The 21,857-nt window shown below is 37.5% G+C and overlaps 2 protein-coding genes across 8 annotated transcripts; one reads left to right on the top strand and one right to left on the bottom strand.

Annotated features, from left to right (window-relative positions):
* Nucleotides 1–689: 689 nt before the first annotated feature.
* Nucleotides 690–10,775, bottom strand: znf362b (zinc finger protein 362b). 4 transcript variants are annotated; one of them, XM_081706984.1, is made up of 10 exons: nucleotides 10,635–10,775; nucleotides 9,564–9,651; nucleotides 8,711–8,855; nucleotides 8,398–8,502; nucleotides 7,052–7,084; nucleotides 6,631–6,952; nucleotides 6,114–6,338; nucleotides 5,903–5,981; nucleotides 5,159–5,317; nucleotides 690–4,649 (listed from the first exon to the last, which is right to left on the bottom strand). In XM_081706984.1, the coding sequence occupies exons 2-10, from the start codon at nucleotides 9,624–9,626 to the stop codon at nucleotides 4,533–4,535; spliced, it is 1,248 nt and encodes a 415-aa protein (XP_081563110.1). In that variant the 5' UTR covers nucleotides 9,627–9,651; nucleotides 10,635–10,775; the 3' UTR covers nucleotides 690–4,532. The 4 variants fall into 4 exon arrangements, with proteins under 4 accessions (XP_081563110.1, XP_081563109.1, XP_026853913.2 ...); XM_081706983.1 differs by having other exon boundaries at nucleotides 8,711–8,858; XM_026998112.3 differs by having other exon boundaries at nucleotides 8,711–8,954.
* Nucleotides 9,783–21,671, top strand: si:ch211-112c15.8 (tumor necrosis factor receptor superfamily member 1A). 4 transcript variants are annotated; one of them, XM_035522424.2, is made up of 10 exons: nucleotides 9,783–10,570; nucleotides 14,534–14,648; nucleotides 15,678–15,803; nucleotides 15,896–16,030; nucleotides 16,255–16,327; nucleotides 18,564–18,616; nucleotides 18,830–19,018; nucleotides 19,216–19,250; nucleotides 19,338–19,452; nucleotides 20,338–21,671. In XM_035522424.2, the coding sequence occupies exons 3-10, from the start codon at nucleotides 15,746–15,748 to the stop codon at nucleotides 20,667–20,669; spliced, it is 990 nt and encodes a 329-aa protein (XP_035378317.1). In that variant the 5' UTR covers nucleotides 9,783–10,570; nucleotides 14,534–14,648; nucleotides 15,678–15,745; the 3' UTR covers nucleotides 20,670–21,671. The 4 variants fall into 4 exon arrangements, with proteins under 4 accessions (XP_035378317.1, XP_035378316.1, XP_081563111.1 ...); XM_035522423.2 differs by lacking the exon at nucleotides 9,783–10,570 and adding an exon at nucleotides 10,781–10,915; XM_081706985.1 differs by lacking the exon at nucleotides 9,783–10,570 and adding an exon at nucleotides 11,099–11,997.
* Nucleotides 21,672–21,857: the final 186 nt, after the last annotated feature.

The following is a 21,857-nucleotide window of genomic DNA, read 5'->3' on the forward strand; positions in this document are numbered from 1 at the left end:
GTACACCTTTTTTTTTCCTTTCAGTGGTGCATAACATTGTGAAGCAGGTACGAATAATCTTGGTAGTGAATAGATACCTACATGTTTTAAGTCCCACTTGTTTAAATCCACTGGGTCTGCCTCCACATTCACCTTTTTAATATGAGCTGTCTTATAAATGAAAAAATTAAATGTTTTCAACCTAGCAGCATTTTCTTCTCTATCTGAATCATGGTTGCACTGTTGAGTCATTTGGCAGCTCCAGGAGGCTTCATGATAAGTCATACAATAAAGATTATAAGGAAAGCTACTTTTCCCCCCTCCAAGTAGTTCTTACAACCTCTACCAAACTTTTGAAGATCATCCTATGCCCTGATGTTTGCCAGTGTCTATGGCTGTTTTGGCAGACATTCTCAAGAATGACAATTGTGCTTGTTTTTATTTTGTCACAGATACTACAAATGCACTGATCAAATTTAAATGTGTAATCATACAGGTTCAAACATAATCATATTTAAATTGTATCGAGAACATCCTAATTTCAGTAGAAATCCGCACATTTCACCTGTCAGACTTGCCATTGTGGTAAATGCCTTCATCACGATGACTGACTCTACCTCTCCTTCCTTTTCCTCCTGGTCTCACGTATTTTGCACCGCCTTACTAACTAATCTGAATTCAATCAAACTTTAAAAAACTGGGCACACATATAACAGTCTGAGTTTATTAAACAAGATAAAGATACAAAGTGTTCTTGACACTGATATTTTCTAAAGTCATTTTTTCTGTATTGTCTGTGCATATTGAGCCAAATATGAGACTGCAATGCAAGACAAATGAAAAAAAAGTAAATTTCTAGACATATGTAACAATGCCATACATAATATATGTTAACAGTTCATTAATAACAATTACTGTCAGATAATTCCATGCGGAGGGAAAAAAAAAGAAGACTTAAAACATACTGAAAACATCAGCATCAAGGGGGGGAAAGAAATACAACCGTCATAGAACAATAGTAAAATTAAGGCTTAAGAACAAAAAGATGGATACTAGAAACAAGTACTCAAAATTATTAATAATTGGAAATACAGGTACATAAATGAACAAAGCACAGTATTTAAACCTTGTAATTTGCACTATTAATGAATACATAGTATACTTTATAGTAAATGTACACATCTAATTGGTTTAGGGGGATTTAGACAGGTGATCAACTGGCTAAAGTAATCTGAGTCTTATATTAAAAGCCCTAGTTAGGATGCATTGTTTTATTGCTAAATAGTGTCAACCTATTCATAGGACTAATCTTGTTTTAAAAGAAAATGAAGAGGGGAAAAAAGAAAACTATGGGATGGGAACGCTATGGGAACTATAAATACCCCAAATTTTCGAAAACATCCCGACTAAGGCTTTGATATGCGAACATCCTTGAGCTCTGCAGTATACCTCTCTATAGACGTTTCATAACACACAATGAGAAGATTCTTGTTAGGCCTCACTGAGAGACACTACCAAGTACTCAAAACAACATTCATTAGAGGTTTGCTATGAGAAAGTACACCTTACCTGGCCTGTATATTTTTTAAATGTAGGGAGACATACATTTTCATTTTAAGGAAAAGCTGTAACAGACGGAAACATCAGTTATCTTCTTTAAAAGGAAACACTGGGCTAAATTAAATTGATTATTTTGGTCACATTTACAAGTGTTTTCAAACCGATATTTGTATGAATTGGTAAACCATCACAAAAATTATGGCAATAACATTTGGGAAGGTTCAGGGAGCAAGTTTATGGTCCTATGAAGACAACAAGAAAAAACAGCAATAAAATAAAAATAAGAAAATGTACATATTAATAAAATGTTCTGGCAGTTTCTCAGATGTTCATGAATTAAATAATATGAGCTTAACAAGTGACTGGTATAGTATGACTGAAGACAAAAAAATTGCTATGGACGTAGCTGCATTGTTGCTTGACAACACAAAACGAATGAGACCCACTTAAGTCAAAAGACTAGGTATGCTTCAGTGGATCAGCGAGTGTAATACAACATTTTGGTCTGGTGTGTTTTTTTTCCTTGGAAATATAGCTACTGAACTAACAGAGTTTATACATTTAAAGATGTGTTTAAGCAAAACTGTGTACTTATGTGCAGAATGTCATTTCCAGTAAGCACCTGCACATAAATTTGATGACAGGTTGTCTGGGCCCACTTTCAGAAGTTTTTTTTTTTAATTTTTATTTTTTCTTAAAAGATTAATACTGAATACTACTGTTTTGTACTCCATACTAACCATACTATATACTGCATCACATGTGAAAGCAAAAGAACAGGGATGTGTTGACCCTTTTTACCACCACTCCTCAACAAATACTCCTCAACACTGGCCCAATGGAGCATAAGGTTGCAAAGCACTAAAGGGCCAAATACTCATTTATTTCTTAGGTAATATTACATTGTGCTAATATTCATACTTAAAATCCAGGGCATATCATGTTTTGTAAAAGTATTTTGGGGTAATTTTTCATAGAAATGCAATCCCTTTACAGAATATCTAAACCAAAGTCAATAGTACGGTGAGGTTTTTGTCTGGGGTTCTACCAGCACTCTGGTAACCAGCAGGACAACACTGGTACATATCAAAACTGATTGATCTAAATCAGCCTCCATCTATGGTGACCATTTTTTTAACATTCAAAATTAGTGAGTGGAAGACTCAATTTTAATACTGTTAGAGGATTTTTTTTTTTTTTTTCTATTACAATACATTCTGATGTACATTATGAGATAAATTACTTTACTCAGGATACTGGCCTTAGATTTATAGCCACAATGAAGGAGAATCTTGAGTAATTTCTTTGTACATTATACTACTACCCAACTCTGAGCCAAAGAGCTGCTATTTTGACACAACATGCAAATAGGAAAATCATTTTGAGATTTTACCCATGGATCTTTGTAGCAATTTTTCCTTCCCAAATTCATGATTTTTTTAAAATTTACCCTTCTGTAAAAAACAAAAAACAAAACACCCCCCCCCCCAAAAAAAACCCCCAACTCAACAGACCCGTGACTTCCATTCAATTGTCATTTGTCAACATGCTTTTGCACTAATGATTTTAGATGGAGGAAACGTAAAGCTTGGCTGAGCACGCACACGTTGGCCAGGGCGTGCGGTTCTGGTTATGACACTTTATACTTGACTAGCACCTCCGTGTCATTACATTGACCCATTAAATGCACAATAGCACAACGCAATTAGTCTGAATAAGTGCTGAGGAAAAAAAGGAAAAGCGGTTTGGCTTGACCTTACAGGAGGGAGAGCAGAGGAAACCTAATTGGATTTCCATGACATTGCACAACAGAAAGGATACATCTGTGATGTAATTAAGACAAGCAATTATTTTAGAGAGCACCTGGTCAGACTGGCACTCTTATCTTTGTACAATTTCTATGGGTTCTTCAGAGCCACAATGTTTTTTATGTTTTGTTTTTGTTTTTTAATTTTCAATGTCTTCTAAGACAGTAAAAAAATAAAAAGGACTATTACCACATAACAATGGCCCACAAGATCTGTCCTCTACAAAATCTGGGACCTGACACTAAAATTTATAGTTTAAAGTGCAGGTACAATTTAGTAAAGTTTGTGCATGAGATAGTAAAGCCAGCTCAGAATTCAGCCCTATGCGCTATTCTGGTAACAATACCAAGTTACAGAAACAGCTGACTGTTTCACGCCATTTGCTTCTAGCACTGCTACCTGAACTCTTAGCCATGCTTTACTCCATTGTGTCCACACTTTAAACGGTAAATTCATAAACTAGCTGCTAGGATTCGCAACTTCTGAAATGCCCTTCCCAAAACCATGCTCACCATATAGACAACACATTTAAGCATGACTTGTGATATTACTTTTCATTTTTAACCCAGGATCTGATATCTGTTCATCAAGGGTTAAAGAAGCTTAAAGTGGAGGAATAGTCATTTCCACACGAAGACTGAACACATTACCCTGTAAAACCTGATGGCGCCTTAACTAAAATGGCGACAAACTGACAAACAAAACAGCAGTTCAACTTTCTAAGAGTGATAGCCCCAAAGCAAGGCCTTTACTTCCCGTCTGAAAACCATGCAAGCTTCCGAGCTAAAACCCCAAGGCTGGAAAGTGCTTAAAGCTTATCTTTGGATGTCTCCCTAGCACACCATCCATGACATAATGTGAGAAGGAGCCAGCAGGGACAAACCTGTTGCCCTGTCCTCGGGATGCATGTCTAGATTCCCATTGAGCCTGGCTCCAGGTGCTGATTCTCCTTGGAGCCCAGGTGCCAAGACTGTAGCCAGTTGAGCAGCTACATGGATCATTAATAAATGGCTAAAATAACAAAGAACATAATAGATATGGTGTCCTTTGAGGACTGAGGGGGGCTGCGTATTCCTGTCTTCTTATTTCTCAACAGAAGAGCAGCCTAGCAGGCACAAACATCCCAAAAAACCCCATGTTTTCCCTTTAAAGAAAGAGAAGGTGAAAAGAGAAGTAGAGGGAAGCTCAGATGAGAGAGACACGTATGGGGATACTGGGAGATTCTGTTCTCTGTGGCGAGTGGTGGCTTACGAGGTGCTCCACTACTGTGTGTTTGGACATGTGCTTCATAAGGTAGGTCTCCTGTGAACAGCAAGCAACAACAGGAAACAGGAGATGTGTTAGAAGCCTACTTGCATCACTATTGACATCAAGTTAGAAAAATTGATGAATAAACATGAACAACATATCGACTTAACAATCGTGCGTGAAATTTCCTTGGCAAAAGGCGTGATTTATATTAACCTATAGTGTTCGGTAGCAATAGTGTGTGTCAATGCATGAGTCATTTTCATTTTAGGCACTGTTTCTCCAAATAAATGTTTCCTCACTTTTTCTTACCATTATCATTAGTACACTACAGTACACTACAGTACACATTTCAATTTTATATCATTTGACAGATCAGTACATGTGCTCCCTTGGGAACCAAACCTGTAGATGTTTCCTGCTCCATGCTCCACCAGGTGAGCCTTCTACACATTCTACAACTAAAATGTTACTACTTAATGCAGAAAAATACATTATGACCTGAATTCTGAGGTTTACCCCATTTCCCTGCTTCCAGGGGGGAAAAAAAAGCCAGTACTCACTGATGTGTACGCGCGGCCACACATGCTGCAGCAGTAGGCTTTAGCGTTTTTCACAGCATGTGCTGACAGGTGGATCTGAAGGGAGGCGGAGTCTGTGTAGGCACGGTAGCAATTCGGACACTTGTACGGCTTGTCTTTGTTGTGCTGCCGCTGATGAGACTGGGAAATGAAAGGTATCTTATGACTGCATTTAGCATTCACCATAGTGGAGACCCACTAAAGCCAGAATATACATGCGCTACCGTGCAGTTGACAAGTATTTGGACAGTGACCGTTTTTTTGCTCGTAGGGTTCTATACTCCGGTGCACTGGATTTGAAAAGAAATAATGACATTTTGCATAAAGTCCAAAATGGCTGAACAAGGTAAGAATCTGTTTTAGGACACCAGAAGAAACTGGTAACTGCTTAGTTGTTTGTTGGCCAGCTGTATGTCACTGCATCATCAACTAAATGCCAGTAAAATGGGTTAAAAAATATCAATGTGATTCAATCAGTAAAAACATTAGATTTGTCTAAATCCACTGGAATATGGTAAGGCAAAAGTCTAAACACATTATGACAGAACTACTGTTAGAATAAATACAATCCTGCTAACTCAGGTCTATTTTAAATATATTCCTGTTATTTTGGGTTTATCAGTAATTCTACATCTGTGATCATGCCAGCCCACATTAGACCACTGCCAGACTCTCCCTCAGTCATACCCATCTCCCGCTGGTCATAAACTCAGATCATCCACTCACCTGTAGATTCGAGAGTTGCGTGAATGCTTTTTCACATCCAGGGTGGGCACACTTATATGGCCTGTCCCCAGTGTGGATCCTATTAAAAAAGTAAACACAGCTTTCCATCGTATTCTGACTGCAGATACTGCCCAGTGAGGCAGCGTGCTCTAGTGTGCTTAAATAGATTTTGATTCGAGCTTGATATGCAGCTTCTGCCAGGACCACTGACCTGGTGTGCTGTTGCAGGTGAGACAGCTGGCGGAAGGAGTTCTCACAGTAGGAGCAGTGGTAAGGCTTGATCCCCAAGTGAATGCGGAGGTGCTGCGCTAGGTACGAGGCGTTGGCGAAAGTCTTCGAACAGTGCGGACACTTATGGGCTTTGGCCTCTGTGTGGGACTTGGAATGAATCTGCATCTCTGACTTGTTGAAGAAGGTGAGTGGACACACTTTACACCTGCGGAGAGCACAAGCATCCAAAGGGTCAAGGAAAGGGTGTACATACTGGTGAGCACCCCCACCACCACGATTCAGTAAATGAAGAAAATAACTTGTCTGTTTATCACTATTTAGCCCTGCATGTGTACACATCATATTAACTAGCATATAAGTATTAACTAAACTAAACATGTTTCATGCCAAATTGGCTGCTGTATGTATAATATGCATAGGCAAAGTAACATTTTATAAATTTACACTTATTACGCAGGCGTAATACAGATGAATAATATCTCCATTAACATTCACACCTGTAGGTTTTGCCCTCTTTGGCGATGGTGACGGACTGGTCAGGGCCTGAGGCCAAGATGGGATAGGGTACCACCAGCAGAGGTCCCGTGCTGTTCTCCGCTTTGATCTTCTTGCGGCCGCGCGGGGCCTTGGGCTGTGGGCCCAGCATCCCTGCCAGGCTGCCGCTTTTCACCTGGTCCATGCCAGGGCCATTGGCAAGGCCCGAGATCACGTTCAAGGACGGTGCTCCCCCCAGCCGGTTCTGACTGCTGGACGTAGGCGTGGTGGGGGTCATGGCCTCAGAAGTGCTGTGGGTGTCTGCTCGAGACGATGGTGTCAGGCCTGGCGTTGAAGAGGAAGAACATGGTTGTGTTTCGTAGTTTTTTTTAATGTTCGGGGTGTTTAAATTAGGCTGTCTGATGTTAGCTGTGAGAAACTTACAGAAGGAGTCATGGTACATTTTCAATCCCAAGTCTGTGCACCCAAATGAGATGAACAAAGATTTTGTTTTATCATGCCGTCTATAAATATGATCAATATTATGCACTTATTTATTAATACAAATACAATTATGAAAAATTCTGTATATCTTACTTTGATCCGTCTTTCTTCCTTGAACTCTGTATACATGTAACTTACTTTTTACTATACTGTAGATATTAGTTTGAAATATGAATGCTAATGTCAAACACATCTGGCATATCGATAACCTGTCCATGGGAGTGGCCTTTCTTTTGTATAAATGGTTTGAGGTTTCAAATGTTAAACACGCTGATGAAGGCCTAAGGCTGAAATGTTCATGTCTTGGTAAATGTGTCCTGAATCAAATAAACCATAGCGTATTATACGCGTGCTGTCCGACCACCTGTACTAACTGATTTACTCCACGGATCCAGCATGTCAAAAGTATGTCTTTAAAGAGCAAGGTGAGTGGCATTATTACTTCACACTTCTAATTACTGTTAGCTATTAAGAAATATTAATAATAGCTTTAACTTAATATAGGGATACCTCTATGCACACAATTCTGATGCAGTGCTTATAATAACTCAAATTTCCTGAAAGGCATTTGTTCCCTAAACCATTATCTTTATCTTAAATTGATGTTGAATTTATATCAAGTATGATAGGCATAGACAGAAAGGTGCAAAATAGGTCATTTTTGTAAACTCTGGCAAGTGTAGATACAAATAAATTGCTGGAATTAGTCAAAATAATACCCTCGCTCAGGAAGGTAAAATGGGAGCTCTGGCTGCGGTGCTGCAGAGCTTGCTCTTTGGGCCGGTGGTCGTGGCAGATGTTTACCACCTGTAGGACCCAGCTCTGAGACCTGGGTATGGTTGCCTTCCTCAGCCTTTGCCACACCAATGAAAAGTTACATTAGAAGTTACACTGTTCTTCCTCAAAGAACAATCATCAACCACCCATCAACAAAGTGGAAGTCTGAACACGGAGCTAAAAAGGAAGTGGCTGTTGAGAGTTTGCCTTCATGAATTCCTAGACAGCGCATTCTAACGCACTAACCAACTTTTTGGGACCTGAAGAAGTAGATTTAAAGGACACTGAACAGTTTGTTTATTTGTGCGGGGGGGGCAGTGGAGAGAAAAAAGGGGGATTTCTCTGATAACGGGGTACAACAGTAATATGTCTAAATATCTGCAAGACATTATATTTGATAATTATTAATAATACCATAAAAAGTGATGTAAGCAAAAATGCCTTTATAAATGTCTGGTTCTGTAAAGTCCTGTAATATTAAAACAGATGAGTTGCGTTGAATGACATACCTGAACGATGGTTTACTCTTGCAGCCTGGTCAACAGCTTGGCGCATATGCCAGTCTTCCCATAATCCTTTAGCCTTCACAGCTGACTTATCATCCATGTTCAAATCTAGATCATCAGGAAGAAAATAAGTATTCAGCATCACACACTACCGTGATACATAAATCATAAATGACATGGGTTAGTAAACATAACATGTTTACATGTATTTATACATGATCCCCTGCTCATACTACCTAAAAACTAACCCTCCTCCTAAACCCACAAAGTCAACCTGGACCTCACTAATAATAGCTCCTTGCCCGATGCCCAGTACCTGCCACTGTGCTGGAGGCTGGGCGAGCGTGTAGGGCGATGTCTGGCTGCGAGTTGTGGGCCTGCAGACCCGGCACCTGCTGCAGCTTGGGGATGGACATCACGTGCTGGCCAGCGTCTGAGGGCGGTGAGGCCACCAGCAGGGTCTGCTGAGAGGGAACAGTGGTGGGTGGCAAAAGCAGAGCTCTGATCTTTTCTGCCATCAGCTGCTCTTTGATCTTGTTGATTAGAACCAGGTTATCCAGCTGTAAGAATCATTTGTTATGCTCAACTGGGGACATGGACATTACTAGGTGAGAAATACTCTACGGTATGGGTGGAGGGACTTTATTGATGTTACATTGTGTTCAACTGGTAACAAAAATTACATTTCACAATATCTGTTGTGGTTCATGGTGGAATATTGTAATAGTGGATAAAAAAGGAAAATGGCACACTAAAATGAGAAACGAGTGCTATATAAATTGACCCCAAACAAAGTCTCAGGTAAATCAGTACATAGTGTACAAACTAAGAATTTGGTTACAAACGTTTTACTTCTGCGGCTCCCTCTAGTGGTATAATTTACCAGAAAGTCTAATTCAAGAAATTCTTGACTGAAATAAGATTAATTTGATTAAAATATAATCATTTGTATGCATGACGTATGGTTGATTTATTATGCAAATGTGATTTAACCACTATTAACTCCATTTAGAATGGATTACCTCAAACGTTTTAATGTGAGCTTCTAAGGAAAAAGTCATAAACGTCAATAATAAATTATACCAATGCTTGGTATAATGTGACTGTTTAAAGTGGCATTATAATATGAATGCAGGATGAATTAGGAAACAAAAAGACAACTCACTCACCTGACCAGGCATGGAGGGCGGTGGTGGCCAGAAATAAGGATTGTTGAACCGGGGCTCTGCCATCCCTTCAACGAACGCAAACCACGGCCTTTGAAAATTAATTGTTAATTGTTTAATTGTCACAACTCAGTGAAGACAATTGTCTAGCTACGTGACTTGTTAAAACGTAATCATACTGGATGCTTTTTAACCAGTGTTTTGCCATTAAAAAAAGAAAAAAAAAGAATCGGCCTTTGAACATATTTATCATTTTAACATTAGGCTATAACAATAAATAGTCAAATCTATCGCTCATGAGAAGCCAACTGCTTCCTTAGTAACATCAGTGGCTGTTAACTAATAAATAAGACTACCAATAAAACCTCAATTGCTGTGGAGTTCACAGGCGCCGTCCCTTGACAGGAATACAAAAGTTGTAAAAGTTTTTTTTTTTTCCAAGTGCGTTTGAAATTCATAGACTACCCATTTCAGAGAAACCTATACTGGTTAAGCGAACGATGTATTTGACTGCGGGACCTCCCGATACCTCCTCCTGTGACTACACACCACAGACGTTCTCAGACAGTTTTACCAAAAAAATTCAGACAAAAGAAAAAACAAAAATGGCAGCCTGTCTTATTTTCATAAGGAAGGGCGCCATATTCTGCAGACCCCAAATGTACACTTAGTTCATGATGAACACCGAGAGCACACAACAAAGCAATGTTTGTGCTAACGTGTGGATTTGTTTACCAAGAATTGCACCTTTGAATTGCCCGGCCCCCTTGAAAAAAAAAATGACACTTCCTACAACAATCATGCCTGCTAAATTGTCTTACAGTTGGTACGCGGTGCCCAGCATTCAGTTTTTCCACCATCCGTCGTTATGACTATCTTATAATACTGGTGTAGCGAATGTGCACAAAAAATAATTTACGAATGCAAACGAAAACGCATTCGCATAATGAAAATTTGGGAGATGTTTAGCTTTCCGCGTAGATAAAAGACAACCAGTCTCCACTCTGCAGGTATGTATTACAATTAATTATTCGTTGTATATTTACAAGGAGGAGTAAAATGTTGTCCACTAACCTTCTATTGCGACTGCAGTTTTCCCTCGCAAGAGGACCTAAATTATCGCTAAAAGAGCTTGATGTTCTTTCTATGTGCCTCCAGATTTCAGAGCTTCCGGGTCACCGGTCGTTTACTTCTGGGTGTTACGCATGAAGGCTCTAACAACGGGAATTTAGATTTTCTCGCAGTAGGGAGTTAAATAATTACAGTTAGGTCTAATGCTAAATTGGATTAACCTTTCACACTCCAGTAATATCGTAAAAATAGTCTCATATGGTGGGATAACGTGAGCTACAAGGGTAAGTCTGCAAGCAGAGCTGAAGTCAGGAGGAGGGATATTAGAAATGTCCGTCACCACCCCCTTAGGCTAAGTGTATTGTTGACAAATGTAATATGCAATTTTTATTGTACCTAAGTTTACGATTTTTTAAAAGACTAGTGCTTCATTAAGTCACCTCTGAATATTATCAATAGTCTTGTTACAGTAGCCTATAAAACCTAAAACAAGTCCTACATAAATGAGATTCTATAGTCATAATCTAAGTTAATGACTAAATTAAAACTTGCCACATCACTGTTTCCCATGTAAAGTAGTTTAAGGGTGGCCTACAAATAACTTGAACTTACTATAAAAATGGTAGATTATCTATCTATTGATATTACAGGTTTGACATTACATTTGTTGCATTGGTAGCTCAGTGGTTAAAGTAATTGACTAGTAATCAGAAGACTGCAAGGACCATCTAATAATAACTATGTTGTAAAAGCTTCAATTCGTATGAATTTACCAATAAACTGTAGCTAAAAGTTTTAAATAGTTCAGTTTCATTTACATTGGTTAAAGCTATTTTTTTGACAAAGGGTATAGTAATGTTATTTAGGAAAATCACTGTGGATATACATTTCACATAGACAAATCCCAGGGATATATTATATTATATTATATTATATTATATTATATTATATTATATTATATTATATTATACCCCTTATTTTGATAACTGTCATGTTTTATGATTTCCTTGAAAGTTGTTACATCTTAACCATGATGAGTCACTCCAGAACTTCATTATTACCACAAGGTTTTGCATAGCCCCAGGGTTACCAGTCTTGATGATCTAATATTACCTATGATCAGTAAAGTGATGTTGAGTACTGAAACAGCATTTTACCTACATGTACCCTTAAAACATTTAAACAGACTGTTATTGTTCCTTAAAGATGGATATAAGATAATCAGGTTATGAGTTTATTGCCGATGTTGGTCAAAGAATGCACAAAAATATTTTACAAATGCAAACGAAGCACATTTGCATAGAGAAATATGTGGAGGTGGTTAGCTTTCCGCATAGCTAAAAGACAACCAGTCTCCACTCTGCAGGTATGTGTAAAATATTTAAATATTTGTTCTATATTGGCAAGGAGTAAAATGTTGCCCACTAACCCTCTATTACAGGTGCAGATTTCCCTTGCAAGAGAACCTAAATAATAGATTAAAAAAACACGTTAAAGTGATATATGCGCCTCCATATAGCCATCTGAGTCACCGGATGCTCACTTATGAGGAATTTTGATTGCACAGGAGTCAAAGGAAGGGTTTTTCTAATGCTATTTTCCTTGCACTGTCTCTTTACACTGCATGTACAGCGTGAAAAATCTGAGGGCTGAAAGTTACATAAGTCTAAAACGAGAGATGCTGATTATTGGGTGCTTGTCTGCAACCACCCATTTCAATGTAGCGATGAAGAGTGCAAATATACAACATCTAGGTCCTGATTTTTAAATCTCCGCTAGATGTCATTATAAGTTACAGTAAAAAAAAAAAAATCTAATATTACCCACACAAAGGAGGATCCATAATCGGAAGTTAGTGACTAATTAAGAACATCCTACAATGACATCCCTTTACAGAGGAACCTGCGGGTTATAGGCTGTGCAACAAAACTAACACTTAAAAAAAGTCTTATCATCTTAACCCCAAATGTACCAAGACTTTACAAAGCCAGTGCTGGAACAGTGGTTAGTTGTTTGACGTGTTTTCCTGTGTCACATTTCTTAGAAGATCTTTTACGTTTCCACTACATAAAATTTTATGTTTTTGAGACTGAACTTCCTGTTATAATAATCTGCCTTTTTGTGGAGGCTCACAACTATAGTGCAGTGAAATTGGAAATATGTGTGTATCTGAGCCTACAATGTAGCAGAAGGGAAACATTTTCCTATTTTTTGGTTGTTTAAAAAAAAAAAAATTCATGTATTTATTTGGTAGTGTTTATAATATATAGACAAATGCGATTGCAGTACATAGTCCTGCTCATGGTCACTGGGAATTTAAAAGGTATCGCTTTATGACCATGTCTTCACTGTGTTTTGTTTTGGTAAGTAGCCTAAAAATCTCAATTTAAACTTGTATATTTGTGCCTTTTGTATAATGTAATTAAAGTATTAGTTTATCTGCAATCCTAAAACTTAAATTAAAAATAGTTACATGTGTGCTTTATACATTATGTAATTAAACTACAAGATGATTAATTTCATTAATTACTCTTAGTCTGCTCTTACTCTACTTTTAGTTATAGAAGCTCATTGTAATCTCCAGTATTTTTGGAAATCTTTTGTTTTCTTCTACAAATCATTCTTATTCACTTCTAAGTCATTTTCATTATGTTCAACAGGCTGAGGCCCAAGTGTGTTGATTATTCTTTAGTGCATATATCTGAAAGTCTGAAGGTTTTTTCCTTGACCCTTTAAGGGGAATCTTAGTGCTAGCTGGATAATTGAATGATGGTTTGTTAAAGTGCCTGTTGCTTCAGAACAAACTGGTAAAATATTGAACATAAAGTTACATTAGGACATTTCATACCAGCTAAGTACCTGCCCTGGCTCTGAATTATAACAACCACCAAGGAAGAGTGTGCTGGGTTGTTTTTCACCTATTTAGAATGCTTAAGAGGTACTACATAAGACAACACTTCCAGCATTTGTTGCCAAATCAAGATTGCCAAGAGAAGCATAGTTAAAGGAAGACTAATCTGAAAAGACTTCTGTGTTAATTCATCAACATGCTATTCCACACCCTTAAAAATTTGGTCTTATTCTAAAATAGGTCTTCTATCCAACCTACAAATCTTTATTTGGATTTTGAAATTGATTTTAAATGGATGCAATCTGCAGTATCTTTGATTTCAGAAAGCACTTCATTCAATGATCTCTGCTTAAATTACACGAACATTGCATACTAGACCCTGATTCTTCATTCAATGGTCCCTCTCAATTTTTATAGCTATGTTCGTGTGCTGAAGCTGCAAACTGAATTGTGCACAGCTTATCTTTCATTGTCAGACTCACAGAAGCCAGAACCATCAGACAACAAAAAGCTCTAGAAGATTGAATGTTTTTTCATTTTAATTTAATTGGTAGATAAATCTCTACTACATTTACTCACAACAGGGCACTGCAGTCTTAGTATGAAAATCATTGTTGATGTACCAGACATTTCATACAAAAAAATCTCAGGAAAGGTTTTATGGTTTCATGCTACTTCTGCTATTATGTTTTTATCTAGGGCAGTGGTTAAGGTGCTTTACTTATAATTGTGAGGTTGCTAGTTCAAGCCACTGTTGGGCCCCTGAGCAAGGCCCTTAACCCTCAATTGCCCAAGTTGTACTTAGTCATAATTATAGGTTTCTTTGGATAAAAGTGTCAGCTAAATTTTATGACTAAAGAAACAACAGTTTTATCTTGGCACAGCTATTGACATTCAACAGAATATAGAATGGTATTATATAGAGTAACAGAGGTTAAAACTGTAAAGAGGGAAATACATTCAATTATGGTACTCATCCATAGGTTTCTGTTTTTTGATTTGCAGTTTCTTGAATGCTGATCAGTTGTGTATGTGCCATTTTTTGCTGCAGACACTTTCTCTGACTGCAACCTGTTTGTGCGAAAGTAAACATAAAATAAAGGACTGTCCAAACATATTGACTCCAAATCAGGTGCTCACTGAGACATCCAAAACATGTTCACCAGGTAAATCTAATGTCTCCTTTTACCTAGAGTGTGTAAAATGAGTAAAAAAAACCCCACTATTTTCTTTGCTGTCCTTCAAATCAAAGCCCTTTTGGGTGCCATGTGTTTCTAAATGGGAACCTTGTCATGTATATCATAAATGTTGATAGTTTCTGGGACTGGGATGGGTGATGAGGAGGGCTAAAGTGCTAATAGCAGCAGTAGTTGCAGAGGCCATGTCTTGATACTTTTTAAGCACCCATCCTTTTCCATGTCCTATACTTCTGCATGGCTTTGCCAGTTTTATCAGCTCCATGGAAGTGTTGATCTCAAGTGTTTCTTGTAGAATAAACATGTTCATAAATAAGCTCCCCAGAAAAAAATGGTTGTGCATGTTACTTCTTCCGTAATTTTTGGTTATGCCTCACCTTAATAATAGCACCAGTTCTGTCAGTTATGGATTCTACTAAAACAAGAGATGCAGCCGTGAAAAGGATTATTGTGCATGTCTGCAACCATACTTTTGGCATAGCTCCTGTCAAATTAATCCCACTCTTCTATTAACTTGTAGCACACTTCCTATAGATCTTGTGAATGCCTATTTTGGCATTTCAGATGCTGTTCCAAATAATCTCACAAGTTTTCTTTAGGATTTGAGTGGCTAAATTTGGTGGCTAGCGTCCCATTGTTCTTTAATCGAGTCATACCCAGATTGAGCCTTAAGCATTGCCACTCTGGAATGTGAGAGTGTCAGTGTTTTGTTGTGTATGGATATAAAGCACAAAAGGCAACATCAGAGTGTGGCCAACAACAGACAGTCTGATTTATTTTTGATACATTCATTCTGGTGCAAATCCAATTGTCAATGAATAACTTGGCCCTACTACTAGTGAACAAGACATCTTTTTGTCTGGAGAGCTTACTGCAACGTATTAATATGAAACATAAATGAGATTTATACACTTCAAAATATAATTTCTTTGTATTTTTCTATCTTATGCTTGTATTGTTTGGTAAATTCATTCTGCTGTTGTAATTCTGGTCATTCAGGCCTTTTTAAGAAGCGTCAATGTAGAAATGGAACTTTGATCTGCGAGAAATGTCCTGAGTGGTCTTACATGGACATTGATAACACTTTAGGGGAGTGTTTGCCTTGCAGTCGGTGTGATCCTTTGGGTGAGTGGAATATTGTTACATGTGATTTTAAGTGTAGTTATTTTATATTTTGGTGTAAAATGAGGTTTGACTGAAATGTTTTGGTTTTACAGAGAATAAGAAGAGTAAAAGTAATTGCACGTCCAAGAGGAACGAGATATGTGGCTGCAAAGGTGGCTTTTACAGAGTGAACAACTCCAACAGTTGGACCTGTATGAACTGTACAAATTGCAAGAACTGTAGCACATGTAAGTCAACGGTCTGTTAGAAAAGAAACCGATTCTGTGACACATTTGAATTTAACATGTCACAAAATGTGAATTTTACTCAATTATTATATTTGTTCACATATGTAATTGAAACAAATAATAAAATAGGTAGACAAAGCTGTCCGCAATCCAACGTATTTAACTTAATGTAACAACATTATACATTGACCGTCTAGGATTTTGTATTTGTCATGGTTCAACAGGCCCTGAATGTAAAGACCACTGTAAACCTTGTGAGTATTTGAATGAAGAGGAAAAATGCATACAATGTATCAAGTAAGACATTTTGTATAATTGTTCAGCATTTTTCACCGTAGCCATTGTGCTTTCTTGTAGTTCTTGTTTTTTTTTGTTTTCTTGTTTGTTTAGTCTTTAGTCTGTTTAGACTTAATTAATTTTAAGTTTCAAAAATGGCCTAAATTTGACTAAGATGAAAACCTTTAGAACTATAACCACTTCAAAAATGAAAATGATTCATTATTTTTGATTCTTCATAGTGAAATCATATAGCATATAGGTTAGTGGGTTGTGGGTTTCCTGCATACAGGAGCATCATTGTCAAAATTTCCTGCCATTTTGCAAAGTTCAGCTCTCCTGCAGAAATTACATAAACCTTTCTCTGAAATATACAGTTACTGTCCCAAACATACTATCACTCGTCTTTAAAATCACTTTTTTTTCAGTCACAGTTAAAATACTAAAATCTTATATATTACAGCCTTTATTGGCATATTTTATGAGCATGTTGACACTAGCTGAAGCTATGTACATGTTTTTTAATCTACATTTTAAATGCATTTGAAAATATTGTTTGTGCTAAAAGAGCAATAGCTAATAAAGTAAATATAAAGAAAATTGATACCCCTGTTTCAATAGGAATTGATACCCCATTGTGGGTAGGCATTGATACCCCATTGTGGGTAGGCATTGATACCACAGGGTGGGTAGGCATTGATACCACAGGGTGGGCAGGCATTGATACCACAGGGTGGCTAGGAATGTGCTTGTAGAATGTGCAATTTAAGGAGAAAATTATAGTGTATAAGACAATGTGCTTAATGCTTGGATGATGAAGAACAGGGCAGTGTCATAAAGCAGGCAGACATCATTAGCATAGGTGAATCCAAGCCCAAAACCAGGTACACAGTAGCAAGGTCAACAACCTGATAAGAAACTTGAAGGAACAGTAAAACTAGAAGAAAAATTGGAAAATGTGAACTAGAAAAAGTGAGGGACACAGTAAGCAAATGTCAGAATAACAGATTTAGATGCATGTTTGAGTACTAATCAAGACTCAGAGCTGCCCCTAAAACAACCTGGGTGAAACAACTGTATATATACAAACACATATTTAGATGAGTGGGGAGCAGATTTGGATGGTTAGGGCTCTAGGTTCCAGGTTGACGCCAGGGTGGATATGCAAGGCCAGGGAGGATAGATGAAGCCGAGGTGAATGGGTGGAGCCAGGTTGGTTGGGTGAAAGAAAAAGGGTGGAATGGAAAAACGCTACCCAATAACTAGCTTCATGAAATATAGATTTATTTACTTGATAGGTGCAAATTTTAAACATATATACACACACTCACTCTATGCATCATGCACATGTTTTTGCCATCATGCCTTTACACGTGTTTTACCTGTTCAGAGAGTAGAGGCACTGACCTATAAACAATCTACTGTTATGAAATTCATTGGTGCTGACTTATCATCCTACAAATAAAACAGTAGCTGATATTATACTTAAACACTTCAGAATCCTCCAGGACGATGCAGACCACATCCTATTTTAATAAGGATCCTCCACTAAGTTCCTACAGACTAGACAAAAACATCAGATTTGCTTGTCAAGAGTGAGATAAATGATCATTCAAATAATTGCTGTGGTACTGTAGCCTGCAACCACTCTAGATGTGCTACATGACAATTTATTACCACAGCCACTAAAATAACTTTTGTTAAAATAACAAAAGGATAAATTGTCATCACCCATCCATCCTCATGCATCACTGCGGGAATTGTCTACTGTATTACTTGTAATAGATGTAATCTGTTTTATATTTGAGAAGCCAAGAGAAGGTTTGCTGATTGGTTTGTTGAACACCTTCAGACCATCAGAATTAAGGAATTGTCGTTTCCAATGGCAAGGCATTTTAATACTAATGGAGACTGCGTTAATTACATATCTGTTTGTATTGCCAGTTGTTGCTCTCTTGGAACTTTAGTACCCCATGAAATGAATGTTATGATTTAAACATCTACCTTTTCATATATAAACTGGCTCTTCCTACTACTAATTCAAAAGCACTTTGCTTGCACAGCTGATGAAGGACCTCTGTCCGAAACATTCTGTTTCTCTGGAAACTGTGTACTTTACTACAATTTTGAATCTCTCTCTCTCTCTCTCTCTCTCTCTCTCTCTCTCTCTCTCTCTCTCTCTCTTTATATATATATATATATATATATATATATATATATATATATATATAATGTAATTTTTTATCTCTCTCTTTAGGCACCAAAGCCAATGCATTGATGAGTCCTGTCAATCATATTTTTGTAAATCAGGTAACATACTAACACAATCTGCCAAACATATTTCACAAACCTTCACATATATTTAAATATATTAAGGACACTGGAAGGCCTTGGAAGGCATTTGTCTAAAATGAATATATACACATAGACAAAACCCACTATATTGTATCTGTTGTATGTTTCAATTATGTAACAGATATCCAGCTGTTATGATATGAATGGTCTTTTGATGTATTTTCATAGACCCTAATCCTGGCTGGCTCCCCCAGAAGTTTGTCATCATCTTGTGCACCCTGCTACCAATGGGGCTTCTTGGTGTCCCCCTCATATACTTTGCATATAGGAGGAGGAAGCTGTGCTGTTTGGACCATGAAAAGAATGATTTACGTGCTGAACATAATAGAAACTTGCCAAATGTACAGGTATTACCTGGTGAGTATGCTTTCTCACTCGTGATGAATTGAACCATTGAAGGGTTTTTCTTTAGGGGAATGTGATGTGTGTGTGTGTATACTATGATATGGTGAACACTGAGTGCAGGTGTTTGTGTGCTGAATATGTGTTGGCTGAAAAATATATGTTCATTTTGGTAAACAGATGCTAACGAAGTTTGTATTTATTGTTTACAGATAAATGTGTTCTACACAACACTCCTTTCCCACTGGTATGTACCATTTCTAACCTTTCATGAGCCACCAATTTAGTATTCTTTATATTTGTAAAATGATCTTTTACTTCTCTGTTTTTAAAGTATGTGAACCCTGAACCCACCAGTGAATTTCCTGAGACCAAACACAAACAAAGACTTCTCAATGTGGCCTGGAGTACCCTGACTGCTCCTCTAATTGCAAATGGGGACACAAAAGGCATAGTATTCTTACATCATGTATTTCTCTAAATATTTTGCATGGAATGCCTCATCACATTTTTAATAGTGCTTAGAGAAACTGCTGTTAGAACTTAGAGTAACTTGGTGTATCAACATGTCCATTATGGCATATTGGGTTTGAGTTGTACTTCCTCCCTCAAATTTAGTCTTAGTTAGTCTTGTGTAGTACAGATAACTTTTAGTTAGTAGTTCAGCACTGTGTTTCAAACTGAAAACACATGCGAGAAACAGTCTTTCCTGTCAACTTGGAGCCTTATCCTTATGTCAATCAGGGGAGTGTTTGTGAAGGTCTCAGCTAAGCTGGAGGCATGCTGATGTCAGGCAGTGATAGGAGGGCTGCGCAGAAGCTGCTAAATCAGATAGGACAGCCCGGTGTGCTCTGACCTATCTACATCTCACACTTCCTGTGGCCTCTCTACACAGTGAAGCAGTTAGCATGAATCTGACTTCTGCAGAAACATGTGAGCATCCTCTTTCCAGAGAGGCCTTATATAAACTGTGTAGGAGGTTCTTCAATATTAGACAAGAATATTTAATTTTGTGGTGTTGATTGTACATCAGTATAGGTCATCTTAAAACCTATAGGAATATTTGGTGTTGTCAGAGTCTAATTAATTACACATGATAATTGTTATCATGTCTAATTAATACCACTTTAATGAAAAATGAAAATGAAAAAATTGATAATCTTGCTTCAATAAATCATAGTAATCTTAATAATCTAGTTTTTTTTTATAACTGAGGTGAATTAGTCTGGCTTTTTGTAAACTCAACCCTCCATACTACACTGTTATAAGCATTCAATAAACAACCACATCAACCACATCAACCACATCAATGAACAAGTATCCTTTTTCCTCAGGGATGGGCAGGTGCGAGATGCCCAAGGAAACATGGTCAGCGCCTGTGCTTTATGCCATCATCAGACAGGTTCCAGTGCGCCGCTGGAAGGAGTTCTTGCGCCTGCTGTCGGTGTCTGATGAGCAGATGGAGAGAGTGGAACTGGAGGCAGGCACCTCCTACCTGGAGCAGCAATACCAGATGCTGCGGCTTTGGAGTCAGAGGTGTGGCGCAGACCTGGAGAACATCTACTGTACACTACACTACATGGATCTTTCAGGCTGTGCGCAGGAACTGCAGGAAAAGCTGCAGCAGCTGCAAAATGCTACGACTGTTGGCCAGGGCACAGTTTAGACTCATACGTTTGTTGTTAATGATGCCTGGATTTTCTCCAGATCCTAATCTTTCAATGCTTTAATGTTCTCAGATACTGTGTATTGTGCAAGTCATGTGCAAGATTTTTCAAAACAACTGAATTTATTGAATGGTTAAGGCAAAAATTATTGGCTTCATTCATTTTTAAGCTACACCAATATAATTTATTTATGTTTCACTAATTCACAGGCTAAAGGTTACTAAGAAAATTAAAGGACAGTAACCCAAATTCATCAAGAAAAAGATTTTGTATCACTCAATTGAAAGAAATAATTATTTTCTTACTGTACATCATGAGGGCAAAATTACAGTATAGTATAGGTTTTATTTTAAAGTAACCTAATTTTGAATTATATAATTAGAAGGGTATTACAAGAAATAGCTAATATTGTACATTAAAATTATGTAAATTGATTAGATTGTAAGAAATTTATTAATTTTAACAATTATAAAATGCAGATTTAATGACCATGTGACCATGGATAAGTACTGTATTACACATTATACTTACACATTATACTACACATTATCACAAGTGTTGAATAATCACCTAGGTGCCATGATGTAGTTGTTTATGTTATGCAGTGATTCATGTATTTCTGCTTATCCAGCAGACGTTTTGTTTGTTGTTTTTGGTTTGGTTTATTAGTTTGTGTTTTCCCAGAACATTTTGACCAAGAGCAAAAAAGTAGGTTTTTTGAAAACCATTAGGGGTTAATATTCAGACATCTGCTGCCACAAACCATGGCATGTGGGTGATGTACGTACGTGACATTTAAAAAGTTCACAGAACATTTTGTATTTAATGTAAGCTATTATTCATATTGAAAGGTAGGCCTTAACGTTTACCAGCTCAAGATATTCATCTGTGGTTGCTGATCTGTTTTTCTGGTATTTTGTGGCGTTTTTACTTGAAGATCATTAGGCTTGTATTTACTTAACTGTGTGTGCTTTTGTGTATTTGGAATAAAGTTAATATACTCTAAATTCAAGTGTGCGTGTGCAGCATTCGTACTCGGTTACAGTATTTGGTGCAGTTCTGAACTGCGCACGGCTTTTGACTGTCCAAAGAGCGGGACTCCCTAGCGGGCGACAGGTAAAAGTCCCGGCATGTACAGTAACGATTACTTGGCAACGTGGTTATACCAGAGTACGGGGAGGAAATTC

This window comes from Electrophorus electricus, chromosome 24, assembly GCF_041902795.1.
Source record: "Electrophorus electricus isolate QZ-2024a chromosome 24, ASM4190279v1, whole genome shotgun sequence".
NCBI classification, from domain to species: domain Eukaryota; kingdom Metazoa; phylum Chordata; class Actinopteri; order Gymnotiformes; family Gymnotidae; genus Electrophorus; species Electrophorus electricus.

What these genes read in the sequence shown, in the direction of transcription:
- znf362b (XM_026998112.3), bottom strand. Translation starts at nt 9,626, where the DNA reads ATGGCAGAGCCCCGGTTCAACAATCCTTATTTCTGGCCACCACCGCCC. An exon ending in AGCCTCCAGCACAGTGGCAG is followed by an intron (nt 8,503 to 8,710) that starts GTACTGGGCATC and finishes CTGATGATCTAG; the next exon opens with ATTTGAACATGGATGATAAG. An exon ending in GTGGCCGCGCGTACACATCA is followed by an intron (nt 4,650 to 5,158) that starts GTGAGTACTGGC and finishes TGCTGTTCACAG; the next exon opens with GAGACCTACCTTATGAAGCA.
- si:ch211-112c15.8 (XM_081706985.1), top strand. Translation starts at nt 11,941, where the DNA reads ATGTGGAGGTGGTTAGCTTTCCGCATAGCTAAAAGACAACCAGTCTCC. An exon ending in AACCAGTCTCCACTCTGCAG is followed by an intron (nt 11,998 to 14,533) that starts GTATGTGTAAAA and finishes TTTTTGCTGCAG; the next exon opens with ACACTTTCTCTGACTGCAAC. An exon ending in ACAACACTCCTTTCCCACTG is followed by an intron (nt 19,251 to 19,337) that starts GTATGTACCATT and finishes CTGTTTTTAAAG; the next exon opens with TATGTGAACCCTGAACCCAC.